The 27,514-nt window shown below is 31.1% G+C and overlaps 1 protein-coding gene across 1 annotated transcript; it reads left to right on the top strand.

Annotated features, from left to right (window-relative positions):
• Positions 1 to 76: 76 nt before the first annotated feature.
• On the top strand, positions 77 to 25,958 carry LOC127710644 (beta-1,3-glucosyltransferase-like). Its single transcript, XM_052216585.1, has 14 exons — positions 77 to 185; positions 3,482 to 3,538; positions 4,361 to 4,476; positions 7,227 to 7,309; positions 9,879 to 9,987; positions 11,705 to 11,841; positions 12,507 to 12,570; positions 12,929 to 13,048; positions 15,994 to 16,063; positions 16,634 to 16,747; positions 17,011 to 17,113; positions 18,723 to 18,848; positions 19,795 to 19,942; positions 20,653 to 25,958. The coding sequence occupies exons 1-14, from the start codon at positions 131 to 133 to the stop codon at positions 20,806 to 20,808; spliced, it is 1,458 nt and encodes a 485-aa protein (XP_052072545.1). The 5' UTR covers positions 77 to 130; the 3' UTR covers positions 20,809 to 25,958.
• Positions 25,959 to 27,514: the final 1,556 nt, after the last annotated feature.

Genomic DNA, 27,514 nt, shown 5'->3' with positions numbered 1-27,514 from the left:
AGCTTTTTCATTGGGTTAATTTTAAGATTTGACCAATGAAATATGCTCTTTGAAAATAATCGTACTTTCACTTTGTCGATTTTACTAATAGCATGAGAGATTCCGAAAAGAAGTTGCAGCCGATTGAAAAATGACACGAAGGCGTTCATCGCACTCCTTTTTGAATCTGATTTCGCTTGCGATCTGTAAGATTAGAGGCATATTCAAACTTATTTCTATCTTTTTTATAGATTGATACACTGTTTCACAATCATTTCACATTTAAAACACATGTCAGTGACAATCATAAGTGCCAAGGCAAGTGGAAACAAGTCCATGTTAGAAAAGTTACTTATTTCTAAAAGAGATTTCAGTATAAAACATCTTCATAAATACACTTCTTGATCTTGATTGTATACAATGTCACTTAAACATTACTAGATTGGGCATGTGTCAAGATTACTTACTTACAACTTGGGACCCGGGGCTAGGCCCTTACCATGGATCATCAGATAAGACATTTACACAACTTGTAAATTTAAAAATGATTTCATGCCAAATTTAATGAGTGAAACTATTATCAGTAATATTCACAAACTTACATGCAATAAAATTTTAAAAAATACAAGAATCTCTGCAGTTTGACAAACAGAATGAACCCTCAGCCCAGTACATATTTTGGTTGCACATTTTGATATTTTCCTTCATGGTTCTTTATTCACCGGTACCTCGAATGACCGAATAATACCATTATTATCCAAATAACACTTGTAATGACCGAATAACACTTGAAATTTTAATATTAGCACATATTGCATGGTGACATTTAAACATTGATTATTAAATAAAATTATATTATAAGTGTATTATATAACTTAAAAATGATTTACAGAAAGATTAATTTAAATTAAATATGTGAAAATTCTTAATTACGTTTCATTCAATATTGAGTAAATCGTTAAGAAAACTAATAGGTGATTGGAGTAATTGCATGGCTTTGATGTACTTGTTAACTTTTCAAAACCTTACTGAAAAACAATTATCATGATTATTGGACAATACTCTGTATATACAGTACATTATTTAATACTTTATTTTCATAGCATTTCCTTTTGAATGCATATGCAATCATTCTTTTATTCTTCCCATTGTGTTTTCCTTGGTCGCCATGTTGGATGATCTTGGATGTACACACTAATATTTATAATGGTCTTTATGAACTTACCTGCTTTCTGTAAATCATTTTAAAGTTATAAAATACACTTATAATATAATATTATTTAATAATCAATGTCTGAATGTCACCAATATGTGCTAATATTAAAATTTCAAGTGTTATTCGGTCATTACAAGTGTTATTTGGATAATAACGGTGTTATTTGGTCATTCGTGTTACCCTGAATTCACAGCTAGATTGATGTTCATGCAGATAAATATGAGGCATCATTACCTGTGAAAGGGGACGAAGTCTGTAATTCAAACATCCTGTACGAAATGGGACGCCCGTAAATGACACGGAAACCAGGCGTAGAAATCATACTTTATCAGGGCGTCATTGTAGTGTTTACGGAATGCATGTCCAGGCGTCAACCAGGCGTAAACCAGGCGGAAACCAAGCGTAACTGAGGCGGAAACCAGGCGTAAAATTAGGCGTAATATTTAAATGAGTACGCCTGGTCCACAGAAAACCAGGCGTTATATGCAAATGAGTACGCCTGGTCAATAAAAAAAACAGGCGTAATATCCTTACATAATACTACACTTATTTTAAATCAGTGTATTACCCTAGCTGTGTACTTTTGTGTATTTGATACAAACTTCTGTACTATTGCTTAAATTTCTCATTGTTTGACATGAAACTTGAAATATTAACCATTAATTGAAGAAGCTATATAAATAAATACATATTGGACAGACACTGGCTCAAATAAGTTTAAGTTTAAATTAGAATTATGGCAATTAATTCTTCCTGAAATAAAACCAGCATTTTAACTAAGTTTTTTTTTGAAAATTAATGTCATTTGAACCAAAATATCAATGATAATACTGCAATTTAACTAAATGTGAAAGATTTTAATGTTATCCAAGGATGAAGGTTTTCAGAATTCAAAATTACTGTTAAAAAATAAAACTTAGTTACTCACATAATTATCTCTTACCATGTATATTACTTTCCTTTTATTTCACAATTTTCATTAATCAATTTGATTCCATAATTCCAATTTCAAATTCTTCCAAATTATCCCTGAATATATAAAGCTGCCATAAGTCCAACTCTTGCAAAATAATACCAAAGAGCCAAATTTTGAAAAAAAAAATCCCATGATCCTTTATCAACAAAGCATTATGGGTATTATGATTTACGCCATTACAACAGTTTTACGCCCGTAGGAAAATTTACGCCTTGCTTATTTCAATTTACGCCAGGTTTACCATATTTTCTACGCCCGTAAGGACTACAAATTTACGTTTCCTGTTCCTTTACGCCTGGATCTGGACACGTAACTACCACTTACGCCTGGTTTACGCCAGATTTCCAGGCGTAATACGCCTTATAATTTCGTACGGGATATTTTAACTTCAAAATCTGTTAAAAAAGAAACGGAAATACTGTAATGTTTCCGATGTCGGTTCTGTTGTTAGGGATTTTAGTTGTGACGTTATTTATGTTATGACGTCATATTCAATGTAAACAAAGAAACGCTATCATTAGGTAACGGTTTTTCATATCAATCCATTCAAGGAATTATGAAAAATGAGATTGGTATTGCGTTCCTTCCTATATTTTACTAGACTGATAAATATATATTTTACTCAAAGACTCATGCAAACGAGACCAGAAAAAGGAAGTAGATTTCTGCGCAAATGCGGTAAAACAAAAAAAGTTTAACGATTTTGAGTTCATTAGTAGAATGAAAATTTCAGGAATTTTTCCCGATTTTTTTTTTTTTTTTTTTTTTTTTTAATTTTATTCATTTTTCTACCGTAATAGGGGACTTTGTCTCCTTATAAAGGCAAAGTATTCTTTTTTCCACAAGATTTGATTGTAAAAGGAAGGGGATTTCAATATGTACAACTTTTTATGTTGTAATGTTACACCACTGTTTCAGGTTAGGGTGAAGGTTGGCACCTGTTAAAACGTTTAAACCTGCTGTATTTTTATGCACCTGTCCTAAGTCAGGAGCCTGTTGTTCAGTGGTTGTTGTTCGTTGGTGTGGTTCATAAGTGTTTCTAGTTTTTTATATGGATTAGACCGTTGGTTTTCCTGTTTGACTTTATAGCTTGCTGTTTGGTGTGAGCCAAGGCTCCGTGTTGAAGGCCGTACTTTGACCTATAACTGTTTACTTTTTACACATTGTGACTTGGATGGGTAGTTGTCTCATTGGCACTCGTACCACAACCTCTTATTTATATTTTCAATACATTTCTGCAACTTACACATTGACAGTTTTATATTATATATATATGTATAAAAGAATGACTGTAAACATTTTAACCACAGGTCTCTTAATTCTATGTCCAAATGGTTTGGTAAAATCAGAGGAGGAAGAAGACAATGGTATGTGTCTTACAGAATGTGCATATCATCACAAACAATGTGTTATTTAGATATTTGTATGAATAGAATTAGATTTTGGACTTGATATCAATGAGCCAGCAACACAACAACAATTTAAAATATCTAAAGAGTAACATACAGTCTTCAACAATTGAAAAATGTCTATTCGATATATAAATCTCTAAAATTCCCAAGTTTGGAAAGTAGGGATTAGATTAAACAGATCTGTGAATAATTTAACAGAGACTGTAAAAGACCAGCCATTAACATTAAATTCCCTATCGTGACAAAAAAAAATAAACTTATGGCCGTCTCTAACCAGGTTCCTTACTTCGGACAAGCATATGAACATGTGGTAGGGTTAGATTGATATATATATTTTCATAATGTTACAGACATAATATGTAATTGTTTTCACTAACTTTGAAGATGGAACATAATGAATAATAGAGTGGTCCTTTAGGAAATGAAAGATAAATAATTAATCTACAGTACTGTAAGTGCAAATAAACATGCCACAATTTGATCTTTATACATTCCTTTTCAATTAGTAATAATTTCCGATAAGTTGGTAGACAATATCACCAATGAAATCTACATTGTACATGCAAATACACATGCAAAAATTCGAATTTTAGATATTCAGTTTCAAATAGTAATCATTTTTGTTTTACACAGTATCACTAATTTTTGTTATGGAAAACAAAATAATTTTTTTCTTAATTCCTTATTTATAAATATAAAAGAATTGTTCTTGCTCGATTGTGGAGTTAAAGATCATTAGATGAATATTTATTTAATATGTATATTTTTGTTTTACAGAATTGACTGCTGATCAGATAATCTTTGTGGTAGTGACACAACCAAATAAATATCATGTCAGCAGAGCTGAAGAATTCAAAAGCCATTTCAAAGCACAACTTACTGGTATTGACAAGGTGTGGCATGATTATAGAATTTCCAAGGAAATTGAAAAAAATTAACCACATAATACATATTAAATACTGTAAATTCAGATTTGTTTCTGATGTGTTTTTATTTTTGCAGAAATTGGGACGAAATAGGTATTGTGAAAATAAAAATCTCATTTTAAATTTTGCTACCATTACTTACTCTGCATTATATACTGATATTGCAATAATAAATCTGACATTTTTGTCCATTCTAAAAAGAAATCTCTATGATAAATATATGCAAAATTTCTGAATTTACAGTAATGCATACATTATTGCAAATGTTGGCATCCTCTCCATAGCCTAGACTTCTTTTTCAGATGAAGTTCATTTCATATTTTTGGACATAGCGAGTTTGTTTTATAGTTCATGCAAAATTACTGAAATCTTCATAATTTTAGCATTTGTGCTAATTTTTAGACGGTTTTTGTCTACAATAGAAGTGGCCGCATTTGTGTTCAGTCTTTATATTTAAATAAATGTTGTATTTGATGATAATACATAACATATATAAAGGTTGAGACTGAACACGTATGCGGCCACTTACATTTTAGATAAAAACCATCTGAAAAGTGATGTTTTTTGGCATATTTGATAAGTTTTCATATTCAAGCTTGAATTTGAGCGTCTTTAATGACCAACTCAGTTCAAATCTTTTACATAAACCAATTGAATCGACTAAAGTAGACACTTAATTGTTTCAAAAATGTAAAAAATCTTTCATCAGATGTACTTCGAATTTTAGGCCAAAACTACCCCATACCGGATTTTCTCCTTTGGTTGATTTGTGAAGGAATACTATTGTGCCTTCAAACATGACAGAAAGGGAAGTAACCAAGCTTCAAACTCAAATTATGTCTATGGAAAATTATAACTCATTAAACCTGAAACATTAAATAAGATTTCACAATGTAACTGTATTTCAACAACACTTATAAAAAAGCATCAGTAGGTATATATATATGATCATAAATGATAAAAAGAATGTCTATACCAGATGTCTAGCTTGATAGAAAATTTCAGAGTTTGCTCCCCTTAATTGTTAATTTCAAGTGCATTTCAACCAACTTATAACTAGAAATACCAGAACAGGAAAAGGAAACGAATGTTATATTCCTGCATCATACATTTTGAACTTAGATTAATGTAAACTTGAGCAGGTTTTTCTTTGTCATGTTTTCACCACTGCCTGATTCTTGGGCAGACTGGCACTTAAATGCTATTACAAAATGTATTAAATAACCAGTAATTGTTTGTAATCAAGATGAAACACAACTCTAGATCCTGTCCTGAATTCAGATCAAAGCATTGACATTTTTATTTATATTTGGTTCCATTTTGAAATATGTAGTCAACATGTAACACTCCCAAACGTGTCCATCCCCCCAAACGTGTCCGATTCCCCCAAACGTGTCCATTCTCCCCAAACGTGTCCATTCTCCCCAAACGTGTCCGTTATATTCAATATTGCCCAAACGTGTCCGATTTCATAACCCCCAAACGTGTCCGATAATTGTTTTTCGCCAAAACGTGTCCACTGTTAAACGCCAGAACGTCTCACGTCTTCTAGCGCTAATACATATACAAATGACATCAATAACGTTTACGGCAATTCTATGATGGGGGACACAGTTGATGAAGTGGTCATTTATTATCATTAGTTTGTTCAATGCCGGTTGTTAATGATTATCATAATTGCAAATTTAATCTGTAACATATGAATTAACTTTTGACTGAAATGCAAGTTGCAAGTATTGCATTCTGATTTAGAGCGAACATACAAATAATTTTAGTACAGTTGAATTAATCGTTTACCAAGTGAATTATTTTGTACTAATAAATTCTGATGATGCCTTTTATATTAAACCGAATATTGCACGGCGGGCTTTCCGCAGAATTGACTTCCCTTTTTTCAACAGTTCTGGTATTTTAAAAACTCTTCAAATCAAAAGTTTACTGTTTATCAGGTTTTTTAATAAATTTTAGGTTTCGAGCATCACTAAAGACACACAAACAAGAGACATAACGTCCAGTGCCAAATATTTCATGCATTATTTGAACGACATCATGTTAACAATAAATACTGTACATAGGTTTTATTATCATACCGGGAATTTAGGATTAGGCCTAAATTTTTACGGTTATTCGGGATTAACACTAGTTGGGGTTTTAATCTAAAAATTTAAGAGCCAGTAACAACCAATTTTTTTATGACTTCAGTAAGAAACTACTTCAATCTCCGTTATGTAAGAGGCCGTTTTAAATAAAAGTTGCGGAAATTAAAAAACTGATTTGATATCTACAGTTTAACTGAGCATGGCTGCTTACATTTACATCCACCTTAGCCGAACAGACGCCCCCACTTTAACCCAGGTTATACTGCTGGTTTAAAAAAGACCTAAAGTAATTTATTTCTATTTTTTTAATGAAATAGTAAAATGAGTATACGTTAATGAAAAAGCAATAACCAAATTTATAATATGGACACGAATGATAGTTCCAGTAAAGGAAAAAAATTAAGCTTGATATGGACACGTTTGGGGGGATTGGACACGTTTGGGATATTGGGCACGTTTGGGTGTTTATACAAATGACACGCTTTGGCGCCCTTTTACATTAGGACATGTTTTGCAGTTCAGTGACGTCATGTGGACATGTTTGGGGGAATCGGACACGTTTGGGGGGAAGGACACGTTTCTGAGTGTTTCACATGTAGTTTTGTTTTTCTGTTGTAGAATGATCATCCAAAACTATATTTCACACATAAAGAATGGGATAATATGAATGGAGCTTGGACATTCTTTCCAATATTTAAACTGTAAGTGACAACGCTGTCTATGTTTATTTTTAGAAAAAGCTGAGAAGAGAGATAAATGATACCAAAGGAATAGTCAAACTCATAAGTCGAAAACAAACTCATTGCCACAAATTTAGAAAGATTGTGTTATATTTAGTTTATGTAATTCTAAAATGTTTTCCTCTTTTAATATTCTTTTCTCTCTTTTTTGAAGGTATCTTGCACATATTCATATTTGAAAAGGAGTAGGTTCAATAAGGCCCTTAAATGGTCTGGATCGATCCCTATTTCTAGAGCTACAATTTAAAATTAGGATTTATTGACTTATATCTCAATGAATCATAGCTAATACAAAGAGTAGATAGGAAACTTGTCTTATTTGTAAATTTATGTACTTGTGTTTTGTTAATGAGGTCACAAATAGCATTCATTTTGATTCTCCAAGAAAATTCAATGAAAACGGGTAAATTTCCATTACAGGAAACATGGAGTGCATGCATCGACAAAAAGATCTTTTAACATAATGTTTGTTATAACATTTTACATATCTGACTTGAATATTTAGTTTTTCGACGACTGCACTCTTTGTTTCCTAGACCTTCATTTGGTTGAAATCAGGATGATATTATCATATTTCAGGGGTAGAAATAAGAAAATACCATTGACTTGCCCAAAGGGCAAGTCAATATCTAGATTAACTTGCCCTACCAATGAGCAAATATTTCAAAAATTTTGTCCGATCATGACAATATTTTACTGTGAAATACTGTCCATGAAAATAATTCTTAATCTAATCATATCTTCCCTGAGAAATCACTTGCAATGAAATTGTGAGCATTTCTGGAATTTTTAAAATATTTTTCATGAAAATTATGTGTATAACCAAAAAATGCTGCATACATTAATTATGCAGGTTTGTTTGTTATAATCAATCAAATTAAACAATTGAATGATATCATTATCCAAAATATTAAATGTTTATAACCTCTCTTTCATGAGACAAAATTTCATGACAATCCATCTATGAAATATTGTGTCAATATACACAATATATAACCTTGGATTACCTCCCTTTAACAAGACAAAATTTTATACTATCCATCTATGAAATATAGTCTGTATATGGACAAATTTTCACAGGGAAATTAGTCCATCTCTGTACTTTATTTCATAGATGGGGACAAAATTTCATGATACAAAGTCATGAAATTTTCTCTTGGGGGACAATATTTCAAACGACAATATTTTGTTTTACACTGTTTTTCTTTTAGAATTAGTGTCATGAATTGTATGTCTTCCAGTTTCTTATAATAAGAAATTTTAATGATTGAATCATTTAAAAATGCCAACAATACAGGATCAGTAACATTGAAATGTGTATTAAATGAACAGACCTTTTTGTACTGTCTTGAGTTGCTCGCTTTTAGGAAGGAAGCTGTAAATAATAACAATAATAATAATAATAATAATAAATTCTTTATTTAAAGAGGGTAAACACAGTTAGTTACAATAAACTTATCTTCCCTGAGGCCCTCACATACAAATTACAATACAATCAAGAACAGATATTTACACATAGTTAATTTACAGTCAAGGAGTTCAATGTATTATTATTAACATGATAAGATATAAAGCTGTTCAAGAGGTACATGTAGTAAAAAATAAAGAAATAAAATAAAAATAAAAAATATATACAAATACATTGTAGAAAACAGAATCTTATCAGGACTTATCTTATCAGTAAACACTTGTTGGTGTTGTTTATTTTCAAAGTAAGAAAATTCAGAAGATTGAGTTGTCTTAAGATGACCTTCTGGTAGCGTCTGTATCTCCTTTGATTGAAGTGGGTTAAAACTTATCACTGTGATTGTTTTCCTTTTGACCTTTTGTTTATTCGTTGCACCTTATATGGGGATCCAGTAGGGTACCCCCTTATCATCAGTTATGTCACAAGGTCATGTTTAAAAATCGACACATATTTATTTGAGTTCAATGAAACTTTAATAGAACCTTAGAACAATAGTATTCTTCACCTTCTTTTGTTTTATCTTGGTCATTTCCCATCCAAGACATGGAAGGAATATAAAAATTATATATATACAAATGAGGTAGCTGGAGGATATATATTTGGAGTTAAATATTTCTAGTTTAGTAGAGTTTCAATATATAAGCAGGTCAACATTAATTTAAAGATAATGGATGCTTAAAATACAAATCTACCAGGTCTATTGAATATGCCTTTCATAGCTTACTATGGGGTATGGGGTCGATCATTATTGATGGTGTTCCTGTGACAGACCTATAGTTGCTTACATCTATGTCATTTGGTCTCAGGTGGATAGTTATACCATATCTCCTTATTTTTATATGTAATACTATTGATTAATTACCACTAAATATTAAGCACCAATTAAATTGGTTATAACTTCAATATTTTGTGAATAGAAAGACATACATACATTTAAACTATGTTTTGCTAGCTGACTAGAGATGTTATATGTACAATAAACTGAAATAATACTTACATGTAATGGTGAAAATATTTCAACAAATTTTATGATTGCTAATATAAACTTCTGTATTTCTGCAGTTTAGAAGAGGAGTTGGATGACAAAGCTTGGGTGTTCATATGTGAAGAAGACACAAGATTAAATATACAAAAACTTACTAAAGTTCTTAGTAAATTTGACCATGAAGATGTGAGTAATATCATGGGAAAAAAGACTATATTAAAAGCACCAATTGTATCCTGTACGTAACTTTTATCAATATGTGCTACTAAATAGTTAGTAAAATAATTTAATAACTTTTGGAAAGTAATCCTAGTTTTTCATAAATTGTTTTGTTATATAGATCAGGCTGTTGGTTTTCTGGTTTGAATTGTTTCACATTTCTCATGCCAGGGCCTTTTATAGCAATATACATTATGTTGTTTTTTTCATTGTTGAAGGTGGTACGATGGCCATAATTGCTTCTTTTCAGTCGTCCCACACTCTGCTCAGCTCTTAAAAGAATTGCATATCACGGCTTTGTGGCATTAAATACGTTGACTGGGCCTTAATAACTTTGACCTGGATATATCACCGATGTTATAATGAATAATTTGACATTGATAAGTTTGACCTGAACTTATCAAATCATCTTTTGGTTTGCTGGTGAAAAGAAGACAACACTTGTTTCTATCATGCAAAATATGCAAATACAACCTGATAATCAGTACCTACCACTTCATTTTAACTCCTCATTTGCAATCATAAAACATCTCCTCATTTTTATACTAATTTTAAAAACGACATTGCTACAAATGGTGTAAATGTAATTGGATTGATCATTTACGCAAAGTAAACTAATTAAATTTCCAAGTTACTGACTTCATCCCTGAATGGGGGTTTGAACTCTTTTATGACTTGTTTAATCAATTGTACAAATATTTTCAGTTTGTGAAATCATTTTAAAATTTAACTTTTACAGACCATAAATAGTTATTAAATTTTTTACTAAAGAATAAAGTACAAAAGTACATGTAGTTGATGCTTCTACAGGTTGGTTTATGACCTGAATTATGATATGAATTAGAAAGTTAAAAATAAATTGACCTACACAGTCCTACAACAGTGCCCAAAAATGAGGTTGGATGGAAAATCAGCTTATCACCAACACCACTTTGATAGAAAACACAAAATTTTCAAATAAATTTGTCACTCCAATTATAAGTTTGTTAGTTGATGAATACCACATGTTTAGTTTTCTTGATAATTGGTGGTAAGTGTTGCATGAATGAATTAATAGTAAATACAAATGTGAATATTTAGTTAATTACAAATGTAAACATGTAATACAAATTATAAATTATTGGAAGACATTGAATTTGTTTTAATGTGTAGGGAAATATAACATCACAAACTTTCCTTCATCCTTTTTAATTATAAATTTCCATGATTAGTTATAAAAATTATAATAGAATAATCAAAATTTCAATTAATTTCATTGTTCCTGTTCTGGAATGTTAATATCAGAAATTGGACACATTCTGTATTATCATCTCTACTGTTATTACAAACTCATTTTTTTAGTTTTAAATATCTGTCCCTTTATCAGCATCAAATGACAGATTTACAGCTTTAGCTAACCATTTTATAATTGTGAGAAGATATGAAATTTTCATTCTGAAGGGTTTGAATGTAAGACTGTACACCTTCAGAGTCTTAAAAAATTGACCAAAATCACTTGAAAAAATGTATAGACCCTCAGACAAACCTTAATTGAAACAACACCAAAATAGAAGAAGAAAGGGTCTATTTCAATTCTAAACCTTATAACATGTAGTTTCCATTTAATGGATCAGCCTTTTAAAAGGAATATCTTTAATTTTTTTAAAGCCTTGCATGTAATTATTTACATTTTCAATTTTTTCAGGACTACTTTCTAGGCCACGCTTTACAAGACCAACAAGCCACTATTATACATCACTATGCATTCCATGACAATCCAAAATCTTTCTCTTATCCAGATATTGGTGCTGGTGTTGCACTTAGTAATTCACTGTTTACAAGGTAAATATATGTTATATGTCGACATGCAATCTTTGGTAATCTATATTAAATTCACTCACAACTTGTCTTTACTCATTGAAAGGCCCAAATGATACCAAACTTTGATAGGGGCCTTAGTAGTTTATCTACTATATCACTAGCCTTTCAACAATGAGGTTATGAGTTCAAACCTCACACGTGGCAAATGCATACGACTCTAAACTTAATTGACTAGGTTTGCCAATTTTCCATTTGGAAGATTGTGGTTTTTACCAGGCACTCTGGCTTCCTCCACCAATAAAAACTGGCCTGCATGATATAACCAATGGGGATGAAAGTACCGTTAGACACATGCAATCAATCAATCCAAACTTTGCTAACTACAAAACTTTGCTATAAAATTAAAGAAATAAAGCAAAATTCTGAAAAAAATCCTACCAAGGGCCAGCTGCTATGACTCTTAGGTAGATGATACAATTGTGATCCATAGAAGTATTTTTGACAGCTTTAACAGCATGGTCAGAAGACACTTGCTAAAAACAAAAAGAATCAAGATTAAATTACTTTTTTGCTAAAACATTTTCATTAAGAGATATTCTTTAGACAGGTTTGAAATATAGGCCCTTTGAAGCCAATATGTCACTTTAAAGTTTCCTAAAAGCTTTTTTTTAATTATTTTTATTCAGAATTGGTGAGAATTGGCCAGATGAAGAGTATAGACTTGATTTTTCCATCGATCCTAAATATGAGGTAAATGATGATTAAGTATGATACTTTTTATAATTTTATAAAAATGTTAGAAATGATAAAAAAAAAAAGAGTTTGAAAAAAATATGTGGATTTATTCAAAATACAGAATAATGCACATAATATTTATTCTAATGCAAAATATTTGTAACATATCTTTTCACAGTCTACTGTTTAACATCAGACCAACATATCATTACTATGAGTTTCACTTCCAGTGAACCACTGTATAATTGTTAATTAATCATATCGCATAGCGCATTAAAGAGTGACATATATAAAATGAAAATAAAATGTTTTTATACTTAAGTATTCTATTTACTTTCTGAATTCTCAGATATCTTAATTAAACTATTTCTAGTTAGCCAGGTATATTGATAACGATGGTAAAGGTGTGAAGATGACGGACATTAAACAGCTGTGTACCACCAGGTCATCAAAAGGCTGTGCAACTTGGTATCCAACTCCATTCCCTGATTGTGTAAGTCATATTGTAAATGAAATGATAATTAGAAAAGACAGACCCCAGTACTCAAGACTACTTAAATGGAATGAATTGTTAATTAAGAAATCTGCATGCATGAATAAAAGATGATGTGGGGATAAATGTTAAGGCGACAACAACCTAGAAACAACTAAATTGGACATCTAAATGCCACAGCATGGTCCAATGATGGACATGCACCAACACCATGTAGCCAAAAGAATGAATAAATAAGGAAGATTTTGATAGTTGTGTTAACTTTGATGAAGGTTTGAATGTTGGACTGCTAATTGACAATTAAGCGATACTGACCTTTTTTAATATCCTGTTAGCAATCAGGAATCAATAAAGATTTGTGAGAAGATGTGAGAAAAGATTTTTTAGAGTTAACGATTCACTAATAAATAACTACAAAAAATTTTTTAAGTATAGACGGGTTTATCTGTAATTGACCTAGAAAACATGGGCGCATCCATTAACATCTCACGTGACCGATCCGCCATTACAACCGTGAAAAATAACGCACGTGTATTGATCAAAACATTATCGATTTTCTGTTTACATTTGTATTTCTTTCGTTTTCTGATTTATTTTACTATGGATGCTGCCGAAAGTTATAAAAAACACGGAAGCATTTCTTGTGCAGTTAATAGTTGTATAAATAATCGTAAAAAACTTCAGGTGTGGAAAAAATCAATATGCGAATTACACAACGAGTTGCACAATGACTGCCCTCGTTTGATTCCATATACGTCTTACGTGATGCCTTCAGACGAGCCAACAAACCTGAGTGGATCAAAGCCGTATAAACATAAAAAAAAACTCTGCATAAACAGGTTTTTGTATGATCCAGACATTTTTTTTTGGATGATGCGCCACTGCACGACAATCTGGTTTTTTTTAAAAATAAAACTTGTTATGAAAGTAACTCTGACCGACGAATGTTTACATGTTGTAAAACGACTGTTAAAAACTTAAATTAATCTATAAAATTAAATCCGATGACTACAGTGCATCTGCCTCTTTTTGTATAGAAAATCCACCGCGACATCAGATGGGGATCCAGGATTTTGAAAAAAGGGGGAGGGCGCCTGCCCCCAAACTTTTGTAGTGGAAGCGGTAAAATGTCTGGATTAACCATAAATGAAGCTAATAACAATGAAACCTACCCCGAGGCTACATGTAGTAATAATTGCAAGCAAATCAACCCAGTGTGAAGAGACGAACTTTTTTCATTCATGACTTCTATAGTATCTTTATGCTGCAAAATAGACAGACATTCCGACAATATTAACTCAGACAAAAATATTGTTAACAGAGGAGTAAGGAGTTCAAAATTAAATAAAAGGGGAGGGGGAACCTCGTCAGCCGTTTAAGAAATATTATGAATGACAGTGACGCCTTATTGTATATTTATGTAACTACGTTTTCTTTAATTTAGTGGAATTACTACACAATTTAATTTTCAACTACGGTATTGCAAATCAGCTGTTGCTCGATCGTACTGATGAGGGTAATACTTAGTTTGATATTTGGTTATTTGGGACAGCGCTTTAATATTTCGAAAAGTAAGGCTTGTAAAATATTTTATTCCTGGGTGCAGTTCTTGCTGAAAAACTTAAAGGTTTTATATATATATATGTAGGTCTGTGTGCTTATGGTATATTTTCACTTTATTTTCTTTTTAAGACGTATACAGTTACTTCTGTTGATTTGAACTTTCCTCAGTAGATTATTCTGTGCATGAATTCTAAAATTTTATACATTAGAAAGGATTTTTCAAAGGTCTAACTCTCAAGGTAATCAAATAGTTTACTAGAACCTACGAAAGCGTAGCTATACCGGTAATCCGACAACCCGAAATTCCAACACTTCAGTAGTCCGACGGTCCGATATACACCCCTAATGTTATATTGTAATACTGTATTTCACTGTATTATATACATCGGGGACTTATATAAGAGTCTAATACGGATTAGGGATGAAAATCTACGAGACCTCTGTTTTGGAGTGGTTGGGAGGGGAGTTGGCAAAACACTAAATGACGCTTCTAAAACATAACTAATCATCGCTTTGAATTTACATGTTGGAGTCTTTGATGGTTTAATGGCATTCATTTATATTAAGCATGGATCATGATGTTATATACTATACATACTATAGTAGTTGTATGTCGAGTAATTTTCTGCAAAAGAAATTGTAATCGAACACATAATAACTATAGGAATACATGGGCCGTGAAAGTTGAAAACTTCTTAAGCCCATATTCTAATCGCAAAGTTTTATCTACATATGGCCCGACGCATCGATAGCATCATAGCGCAATTCATGCTGACACCAAAGTAATACGAAAATGTCACTCAGTTTTGAGCATTATACGTGAGTCAAGCAAAAAGCACAAAACTCTCGTCTCTGTAGGACCGTCTGATTAGTGCATTGTTAAATTTTAGGACTGTCTCATTATAGGTCTGACCACAGAAATTTCTATGATTTGATAAAATTGCACCCTGGTTTTTCTGATATATCACATAATCGACCGGTCAAGACTATTTATTTTTTATTTACGATGCATTATAATTATTAATATTATGGTTACCAAATGATTGTAATCGACATGTAACCTGGGATTAGTATTCGTATAAAATTTATTATGTCCCGCGTGTAACATATCAAATACAGTTATATTTTAAGGACACGACACCTGGCCTGCAATACACTAAGAATCCTTATCTAATTAATTTATTATTTATAGCACATATAATTTTGCCGAGGTCAAGTACGACTTCACATTCTTGTGTTTACATTTAATTATATGCGGTCAGGGCATATAGATCTATATCTTATATTTTTCACGGTTGTAATGGCGATCGTACTACATTGGTAAGGAATAAAGCATTTATTTATAAAATTAAGATTTTTCTAAAAAATATTTATACTTTTAGGGAAAAGAAATTCATGAAGACAAGCTTTTTGTTGCAGTGAAGACATGTGAAAAATTTCACAAAGACAGAAGTAAGTGTTCGTTACTGATTATCTCCCTTTACTAAGTTAACTTGTGAAAAAAGGGTTTTATTTTCTCTATTTACAAGTGGCTTATATGAGTTCATAAAAGTTTTAAGTTCATGAGGAAATAATTATATGAACCATTTATCCCCATCAAATCTTAGCAGAGCCAAAGTAAAAAAAAGATAAATAACCATGTTTGAGAATTTGGCTAAAAAGATGTTACTTGATATTGGTTATCTCCCCTTCACTCTTTTAGAGTAGACATTTGACCAATAGATGTGTATCCCATTTACCCCAAAAGTTATTTTCTGTGAAATATGAAACTTTCAATAGACAACTGAAGATAATTTAGAAACAATATATATAATTCAAGAGGTGAACACAAACTTTCAACATTTTTAAATATCAGTTGTGATTTTCTAGTGATATTATCTTTGTGATGGACATTGTTTCTAAAAAATAGTGAAATACATCTGTTGATGTTAAAAATCATGTTTGCTGATATTTACAAAAGTGAACACTCTCTAATACCATTAGTATTATTTGTACAAGAATCCATTTTAATCTTTTTTTCAGTACCTGTAGTTAAGGCAACATGGGGTAATACAACAACACATATAGAATACTACAGTGAGACAGAAGATACAGATATACCTACAGTGGATTTGGGTATACCCAACACAGAAAGAGGTACAATTCTTTATTATATACTTAAAGGTATTCAGATTTATTGTTGATAGTTTCTGGAGGACACATATATCAATGAATATTTTAATATTAAAGTGCAATGTGAATTATAACAAACAATTATGTTGATTTTCAGCCAGCCAAATTGGCTTATGATGCACTGTATATATCTTAGTATTTGTCTTTTTACATGAGATAACTTTGCTCAGTGATATTTTTTAAATGAACGAAATAAAGTTTATGAAGATATTTTTTATATTTTACAGGGCACTGTGGGAAAACAATGTCTATAATAAACAGATTTGATAGTCGTCCTGACTTCCAAGGTTATACTTGGTTACTCATTGCTGATGATGATACTATTATCAAGTAAGGACTGACAATTAATTGATCAATTACTTTAGAATTGTTTTATAGAATTTTGATAAATGCTGACTTCAAAAAAAGAAATCAAGCTTGATTAGGGATGTTGAAAGGGAGTTTTCATGCCAGGCTGTAAGAAGTCTGCAGACTGTATTATAGTTGCACACTAACATTATAAAAGGTAAACAATGCATAAAATACATTGTTGTAAATGATTAAAGTGTTATTGTTCATCTATGCTCAGAATATAAAAATAAGGAGATGTGGTATGATTGCCAATGAGACAACTATCCACCAAAGTTCAAATGAAGTGGAAGTAAGCAATTTTAGGCAACTGTATGGCCTTCAACAATGAGAGAACCCCCTAATGTATAGTCGACTATAAAAGGCCCTGGCATGAAGAATTTGTGAAAGTATTCAATTGAGCAAACTACCAGCATAATTACTGTGACTTGACTGTAAGTGTTGCTCTCCACCTATTGCAATTTATTCTAAATTCTGACCAAATTGCATTTTGTTTTATAAAACCAAACTGTTCAGAAATTGAAATAACTGCTGTATAAAACCACAGTCAAGTCGTGAAAGTGTAAGGTGATAAAATAAAGCATACTTACAATCCTATAAGATTTTAATTCCACTTTAATGACATTATGAAAAATCAGTCTAACAATTTCTATACAAATTTTATTGTAATTGTCATGCTAAAGGTGATAGTTAGTAATTTTGAATTGCTATAAAAATGTCCAAACTAAGCTTTCATACAAAAGTGAAATTACAATACGTTGTTAATTAGTTTCCATGGGAGATAATCTAAAATCATTATTCTTTTGAATATAGAAGACTTTTTTCGAAAGAAAAATTGATTATCTCCCATGGAAACATCCTAACAACGTATTGTAATTTCACATATATTTTACTAAATATAAGATGTTTTAATTCAAATGATGTCTGATTCTTATGAATAAAGAAGACTTTTTAGAAAGAAAAATTGTATGAAAGCTTAGTTTGGACATTTTTATAGCAATTCAAAATCACTACTTATCACCTTTAGCATGACAATTACAATAAAATTTGTATAGAAATTGTTAGACTGATTTTTCATAATATCATTAAAGTGGAATTAATGTCTTAAAGGATTGTAAGTATGATTTATTTGATCACCTTGCACTTTCACGACTTGACTATGGTTTTCTACAGCGGTTTGTTCAAATTTCTAACCAGTTAAACAGTTTGGTTTTATAAAACAAATTGCAATTTGGTCAGAATTTTTGAATAAATTGCAATAGGTGGAGAGCAACACTTACAGTCAAGTCACAGAAATAACAAAAAATTTAAAAAAAAAAACAAATATGACAGACATGAACCAACAGAAACCACTGAATGCATTCTTTTATGTGTCTCATACCAAAGCACTGACTACTGATGCTCTAGTGGCATGTGAAAGAAAAATGTGAAGAAGACATAATCTCAAATTGTTTAGCACAAGTAAATCATACAGCTGCATAGACTATTCTTGTTAATTTTTAAAATTAGACTGTTTTCTCATTCAAAAGCTAGTTTTGATTTTATATATTGTTTTATGTTGTATTGACCATGAATGTTATATGAATTTCAGTTTAAAAAGGCTAAGAAAGTTATTAGCATGTTATGACTCAAAGGAACCTATTCATCTTGGGGAAAGATATGGCTATAATGTTGCCAAGTATAGATGGGGATATGATTACATCACAGGAGGGGGAGGGTAAGTGAATTATCAAGTGAACTCAAACTTAGCAAATGAGTTTTTATCCCACACCTCCAATTAAAAGTTGGATGTCCTTGTGTAATATTATGTTACAGATGGAATCTGTTGATTGTCTTGTTTATTTAACTTAAACTGGTGATGATAGAATTACAGTCTATGGACTCAGAATATGTCCAGCAAAAATGTAATTGTCCAAAGTTTCTTTGTCATTCCTTTAGATATTTAGGTAGTTTTTAGTATGCTGTTTTATACTGATGATGGTCAATACAACATTGAACCCTGTTTGATAAATTGGCATGTGATGATGTTTATATGCCTAAAAGAAAGACCAAAAAAAAAATGCTCATATAGTTAAATTTGCATAATTTGACTCTTTGCGACTGTAAAATGCAGCAATTACTAACACACATTAACATCCTTTTACACTTTTTAAAAACGGTTTTTATTTGCAACATTTATAAAAACATCATATTGTATGCTCTATAGTAAACTATACTGTAAAGTGGTTATTTTTTGCAGAGTTTTAATTTCACAATTTTTAGGCCCAACCCTATTAACGAGATTTTATTTTTGCACAAACCTACAACTGTCTAGATGAAGAACATCATTAAAGCACTGTCTTTTGATTTATTGGTTGTCTGCTAATATATTTGTTCCATGAACAAGTGCATCATATCCTTCCTTTTGAATATCACAACCTTTTGCCCTCCATTACAGCAAATATCTGTCTTCTATTAAACTCTGAGGGAGAATTAATTGATATTTGTTAAACAGGTCTTAAAACCCTTCTAACATGCGTCTTAACTCATATAGCTCTTCATGTGTTTCGGTACTTTTACATTCTTGGCTTTCTGATGTTTGGCTCTGAGCTTTCATGAAGCAGGTAAATACAGAAAAGCACTTTGAATGCATAAAATTTATAAAGTGTCATTTTCATTGATAGGATGCTGTTGAGCAGAACAGCAGTAAACATAATGAAAAAGAACAACCTGATCAACTGTAATACTAATGAATCTCCTGATGATATGACCTTGGGAATGAAGCTCAAGGGCATTGGTATACCATTAACTCATACTATATATCTACATCAGGTAAGTGTTACCATGGTAATAGAAAAGGTAACAAGAGTGCATACACTGAAATGTCTTGCCTGCTTTACTTTAATATCATGATTGAATTCAAGTTGAAAATCTGTAATATGAAGGTTTTACTACAAGTATCACATAAATTTAACATTATCAATGATCCATGTAAATAAAGGCAAGGTCAGATGAACCCTGTCAGACAGACATGTACACCTAACAATCATTCCATACACCAATTACTGGTGATATATTGCTTATAGTATCTATGAAAAAGACCAAAACAGGAAAAATTAACATTGACCAATGAACCATGAAAATGAGGTCAAAGTAAGATGAAACCTGGCAGTCTGATATGTACACCTTACAATCATTCTAGGCACCAAATATAGTAGAGCTATTACTAATAGTATCTGAGATATGGACTTGACCACAAAAACTTAACCTTGATCACTGATCCATGAAACTACTGTAATCATGGATATTTTCACAGATTTTTTTAGAAGGTGTTAAATTCACTCATGGAACTGTAAATGGGTCTTTTGTATCAACATGGTTGAATAACCTATCAGATCATTGCAATTGGTGTTGCATTTATGACTCTCGCCTTCCAATTTTATTTATTTTCATGAAATTTGTGAATGGGAATCATGCAAATCAAACTTTTAAATGTTAAATGTTTATGCCTCAAATAATACAAATCTTGTCTCTGTCTTAAGGCCAGATTAGAAGATTACAGTCCAGAATTCCTCCGACCCAGGACACATGTCTCATTCCATAAACACTGGATGAACGACCCTTATAAAGTGTATGATTATTTAATGAAAGAACCAGTAGAAGAACCAGTCACAGAAGAAGGACATGATGAGTTGTGATGAAAGCCATGTTAGGATTTAAAATCTGATTATTATTTAATACTGTAAATTCAAAAATTTTTTTGATGTTATTATTATTGTTGAAAAATTTATGTCGCTAAAGTGAGACATAGTGATCCTAGATGTCGGCATCAATGGCGTCAACATGTAGGTTCAGTCTGTGGTTAAAGTTTTTTAGACATCAATAACTTTGTCAAACCATCAGGGTAATTTAGGAAATTTAGACAGAAGCTTGTTTATGACCAAAAGACAGTATCCAGAGTAAAATTTTTAAATATTTATTTTCACTTTTCCGTATTTTACTGATAAATGGACTTAGTTTTTTTACAGTTAGCATTTCCTGAAATCACAATAATAATTTTTGAATTTTCAGTTTTACAAGAAAGAAATGATAATATAAAACTTGTTATAAACAGAATTATGTTTCGTACTGACAAAGGTGAAATTTAGCTTTGAGGCCTGTTCTTACCTTAGTAAATGGTAAACCTAAATATTTTATTATTCAGTTGTCTGGTTTTAATAAAATTCTGATCCAACTTGACATATTAATTCATATATATTTAGATATACCAAGCATGATGTTGAGAATTGGTTTTTCAATGAGATACTTTCTCAGTATCAAACAAAAGAGTTGAAATAATATTTTATTTCCATATGTCATATATTTAATCTTACATGTGCGATGTATCAGGATACACACACACACTTTCTTTTCATTTTTTACAAAGAGAAAATAAAATCTGTTTGAAATGAAATTTATAAATATTGTTGATCACTGAACAATATCATGATTGTATAATTCCCATTTACATTCCTATAGACATGTATTCAGCATAAGAAGGTTGTTTGTTATATTAGTCCAAGTCTGATATTGAGAATTATATCTAGAAGAAAATGTGTATGTACCAATACACATGTATTAACAAGTGCCTAATTTAATTTGAATCTCATATTTACCTGTTTTACAAAGTTATTCAGGGCAATATAAATGTATATAGATTATTAGCATGTAAGAGAGAGATCTTTTCTGTTTATGAAAGAGGAAATGCTGAATGAATGTACAAGACACAAAGTATTATACTAGATAAAGCCAGAAGTAGCATTTATTTTTGCTTATTGCATCTTCTGTTTTACCATTCTGTTATGAAGGGATTACTATTTTTGAGAAAATTAATATGATTCTGAGATTTTTTTGTGATTTTACTTCTTTTTTTTTAAGGAAAGGGGGGGGGCACTTATAATTACATGTACTTAATTAGATTTGATATATTTTCTTCTGAAGTTTATAAAAAAAAAGATACCAATAAGGCAATCAAAGATCATAAGTCAAATAAGGTCAACCAACACTATGACCAAAAGCTAAAAGATGAGAGATAGTATGCAAAACAAAAACATAGAAAAGTAATGACTGAGCAACACAAACCCAATCAAAATTGTTGTTTAAACTCGTGTGCACCAGTTGAGTAGACAGTTCTAACTCAATTGATGGCACCCTTTATTATTGTTATTTTTAATGTATAATTCTAATTAATAGTGCAGTGATGATTTTGTCAGTTATTTTTTTCATCTGAAATTGACACTTTTGAAAAGGGTGGAGGATAGCTTTATTTCTACAAACGATATTCTTTAAAGTCAAAATCATCCATGTAATAGAAAAGGTAATCATAATATTCAGATTTAAAGTAGATTAAGTTTATAAATAGAAAGTAGATTTTAGTTTTATTTTTTCTTCAAATCATTAAAACTCTTATATAAGTTTTCATTTTGCTTTAATTCATGAAAACAAATCTGTTACTACTGTTCTCATTTATCCAATCGTGTATTAAAACCAAATTAGAACTAATGTACCATTGGGTTTTATTATAAAAAGTTAAACAATTTGTTTAAACATTTTTAGTCAAATAACAGTTATATTTTCCTTGCCGAACTATCATGGTCTGAAGCTTTAAAAGTAGTTTAGCATACATGTACACTTTATTTGATAGAATTGTAGTTGGACCATATTCGTGTCCATTTTTTATAAATTTTCCTTCAGAACTTTTTTTTAATTGATATTTCAATAAATATTGCAAAATAATTCGTTTTTAACATAGTCAACAGTTGTTGCACCTGCCTAATTTTTTTTTATTTAGTTCTTCATCTCACACTTTGCAAGTGTTTAAAGGTAAAAATAAGGAGATGTGGTATGATTGCTAATGTCAGACAACTATCACCAGAGTTCAAATGACATAGATTAAGACAGTTGCAGCTTTGGGTTTCTGAGTCATTAGCATATTTACAACTGGGTAATTAATGGAAGAGATTTATCATTGTTTTATAGCTTCCACATATACATGTAATGTGAGATACCCGAATTGCACTTATTTTGACAGTTTTTTCCATTCAGTGTTTATTTTGTCGATGTATCCTTATTTACTATATAGTTCCACCAATTTAATTTTGAATCCATATTGAATCAAAGAAAAAATGGTTTGAACCAACCTCCAAACAACCAATGATTCTGTAATGAGGAGTACCCAAATTGCACCCATGCTTTAATTTACATCCGTAAAAATCAAATAACTGATGTTTTGTTTTATTTCTTCAAATATTTAGAACAATTTGACAATAGTCCATGCTTACTATTCATTTTTAGCTCACCATTCCGAAGGAACTGTGAGCTTTTGCCATCACTTAACGTCTGTCGTCGTCCGTCTGGTGTAAACTATTTCAAACATCTTCTCCTCTGAAACTACTGAACTAATTCCAACCAAACTTAAGCTGAATGATTCTTAGGGTATCTAGAATAAAGTTTGTGTTTTATTTAGTGTTTGGTCAAACAACATGGCCGCCATGGCTAAAAATAGAACATAGGGGTAAAATGCAGTTTTTGGCTTATATCTCAAAAACCAAAGCATTTAGAGAAAATCTGACATGGGGTTAAAGTGTTCATTAGGTGAAGTTCTAACAGCCCTGAAATCTGATAACCCATTGTGGGGTTGCTGCCACTAAATTGGTAATTCTGAGGAAATTTTGCAGTTTTTGGTTATTATCTTGAATATTATTAATGATAAAGATAAACTGTGAACAGCAAAAATGTTCAGCAAAGTAAGATCTACAAATAAGTTCTATGACAAAAATTGTCAATTGTCCCCTTAAGGAGTTATTGCCCTTTAAGGACAATTTTACACAATTTGTTTATCATGTTTTCTAACTTTAAAAAATCTTCTTCTCTGAAACTACTGAACCAATTCCAACGAAACTTAAGCTGAATGATTCTAAGGGTATCTAGAATAAAGTTTGTGTTTTATTTTCTGTTTGGTAAAAAAACATGGCCGCCATGGCTAAAATTGAACGTAGGGATAAAATGCAATTTTTGGCTTACATCTCAAAAACCAAAGCATTTAGAGCTGATCTGACATGGGGTAAAAATGTTAATTAGGCCAAGCTCTGTCAGCCCAGAAATTTTCAGATGAATCTAACAACCCATTGTTGGATTGCTGCCACTTAATTGGTACTTTTAAGGAAATTTTGCAGATTTTGGTTATTATCTTGAATATTATTAATTATAAAGATAAACTGTAAACAGCAAAAATGTTCAGCAAAGTAAGATCTACAAATAAGTTCTATGACCAAAATTGTCAATTGTCCCCTTAAGGAGTTATTGCACTTTAAAATCAATTTTTCACAATTTGTTCATTTAGTTTGCTTACTTTAAAAAATCTTCTCCTTTGAAACTGCTGAATCAATTTCAGCCAAACGTGGGCTGAATGAGTTTCAGAGTATCTAGTATAAATTTTGTATTTTATTTTCTTGTACGTCAAGAAACATAGCCACTATGGCTAAAATGAAACATAGGGGTAAAATGTATTTCTTTGATTTTGAAGAAAATATGACAGATACAAAGAACATTTCAATGGAAGTTTTAAGCCATTCATTAATATATATTGAAATGCAAAAATAATCATTGATGAAAGATTTAAGCAAAAAATTACAGGTGAGCAATTCAGGCTCTTGAGAGCCTCTTGTTTAAGAAATGGATGCCTGTAACATATTTAATTGCTCATTTTTAAAAGTTGACTTTTTGTGGACATTGCATGGCGACGTTTCCGTAGATTTATTTTTTGGGGTGAATTCTTCATCTGTTGATATATACTGTGAACATTTTATGTATATCTAAATATATCTAGCTATGTTGAAAAACGTGCATAATGTCAAATCATAACAATACAAATGGTTTAGTCTTAAAGAAAACTTGTAAGATTTCTGTTTCCATTTTTTCTAAATGGATGCAATTTGGGTACTCAGTGCAATTTGGGTACTGAAATTATACTTTTTGTACCAGGAAAATCTTGTGTTTTGCTTACTCAGGGTTAGGTGATTTCCTGTTTTCATAATAAAAGTATCATGCTGTGATGTGCTATGATTCTTATGATGTCTAAAAAAGACTGTTGATGTTAAAGGAATATAAGACTTTGGTGAAAGAGTATTGTAGCTTTTATTTCAAACTCAACATTTTTTTTTCTCTAACCTTTAAACTAAACATTTAAATTAGGAGTTGTTTATTGTAATTTTACAGCTACCATATATGATACCAAAAATGAAGTCTCAAAGTGCTTTTAATGATGTTTATGTTTTTGAATGAGAGTTTCCCCCCCCCCCCCCCCCCCTATATATCACTTTTGATGATGTTATACCCCAACTCTAGGAGAGGGGATTGTATTCCAATCAACTGTCCATTCGTCCATTGTTTAAACAAATATTTTTGTCATAGTCTTTTCTCATGAATTACTGAACAGATTGACTTCAGATTTGGTCAGCAGCTTGACTGAGTTTTATATTCTTCCTGTTTGCCAATACTTTGATTTTTTCAATAAGTTGATTGAAAACAGATATTTTGGGCAAAAAAAATTTAACAAAATGACTTCATATTTGGTCAGCAGCTTGACAGTGATGAGGTGTAATATTTCAGTCTTTTTCAGATCTGTCTGACACTTCTTCCTGTTTTCAGATATTTGAATTACGAGCTGGCGTATGCAACATGTACAACTTTGTTATTTTGTGTTTTTTCTACACTGTTTTCTTTATGGATAATGCAATTCTGTTTTACACATTTTTTATACAATATTTATTAATATTTTACTATTGCCAAATAAATATATCAAACAGTATTTAATTTATTTTTTATCTGAATTCAATACAGCAGTTTTTTCCATCATTTTTATGGACTAGTATGGAAATGAGGTGACTGCCATATATAAATCAGCAATGCACCAATATTCTTGCAATACAGGTAAAAAAAATATTTGATGACTAGAGTAAGGCAGGCTTTTCAATGATACTGAATTGAAGTACTTTAATGTGACAAGAAATCTTGCGAGATTTCCTGTCAAGCATCTCGTTCATCATTTGGCTTGCCTATTAAATGGCAGAATTGTTCTCACTTCCAAATTTATGTCTGTATTTAGTAAGTTTTATAAAATAGCATTACATAGCATACATGTTCATCATGATGAGAAAAGAACCACCAAATTATGGTTTAGACCCAGCTTTGCAGTTAGCTGAACATGGAACATATCGTAGTTTTAGACAGCTTTTGTACATAAAATATAGAAAATTGCTCTAACAGAAGGTCTTCGAATTGCTGGGCTTGAGTAGCACGAATGCCAGAAAAGTAGGGTTATGATCAAAATTCAGTACATACACCAAAAACTGAAAGTGGTTAATATGTGGTCTATGCAGACCCTATCCCTCTGTGATACTGTTTTTATTGAAGACTGAAAAAAAAACATTTCATAAATTGTCTGAAAAATATGACAATGTTATTACTATTGGTGATTTGAATCACAACTGTTTAGAAGAAGAATAGTCTATGCCTCTAAAAACTATGTGTGATGAAAAAAAAAAAAAAAAAAAAAGAAATCGCTCAAGTATGATATATATGGAGGAAAAGAAAATTGATTATAATGCATGGAATTTTAAACCTGTAGGTGTAATACCACCATTGATTTTCCCCTATTAGTCTTTGTTAAATTTGCACTTTTCACAAAATTGTGCAGAATTTATCTTTGTTTCAAATAAAGAAATATTTGGCATGAGTAAAGTTTTATCCTGTCCAGTACGTATATCTACTATAGATAAAATTTCACATAACATTTCATTGCATATAAGAAAATAACCATCACTGGAAGTTAACCAATCAAATTTCACCCCTTTTTTTCCTGTGTACAAGCTTTGGTAACCATGTAACCTCAAGTTTCCAAAATATTCTATAGAAACACCAAATAAAAAAATAATGGTGCTTTGAAACACCCAAAATATATGTTTATGACTCAGAAATTTTTTACTGCAATGAAATGTAGGATTAATTTCCTATAACTGTCAAATTCAAGGGAATATTTTTATTCGACCCTTTTTCGTATGCAACTGGATGTGACGTACTATGATTTGGAGGTATTACACCTGTAACAGAGGAAATTTTAAACCAGTAACAAAGAAGTTAGTGAGTTACAAAAAATAGATGAAATACAAGAAAATATACAGGATATATACTCATATTAAAAGATTCTAGTTAACAAATCAATTGTTTTTCCAGATTACCTGTACCTCAAAGCAGCTCAGGTAGCCCCACTGTTTAAATAGAACAACTCTCTAGAATAAAATGCTCCGCTAGGCGCAGCTTGATACGACCACAGAGGTCGAACCCTGAACAGTTGGGGCAAGTATG

The sequence above is a fragment of the Mytilus californianus genome, unplaced genomic scaffold (assembly GCF_021869535.1).
Source record: "Mytilus californianus isolate M0D057914Y unplaced genomic scaffold, xbMytCali1.0.p SCAF_8, whole genome shotgun sequence".
NCBI lineage: Eukaryota > Metazoa > Mollusca > Bivalvia > Mytilida > Mytilidae > Mytilus > Mytilus californianus.
The sequence above is the reverse complement of the archived record's forward strand: the minus strand, read 5'-3'. Positions and strand labels throughout refer to the sequence as shown.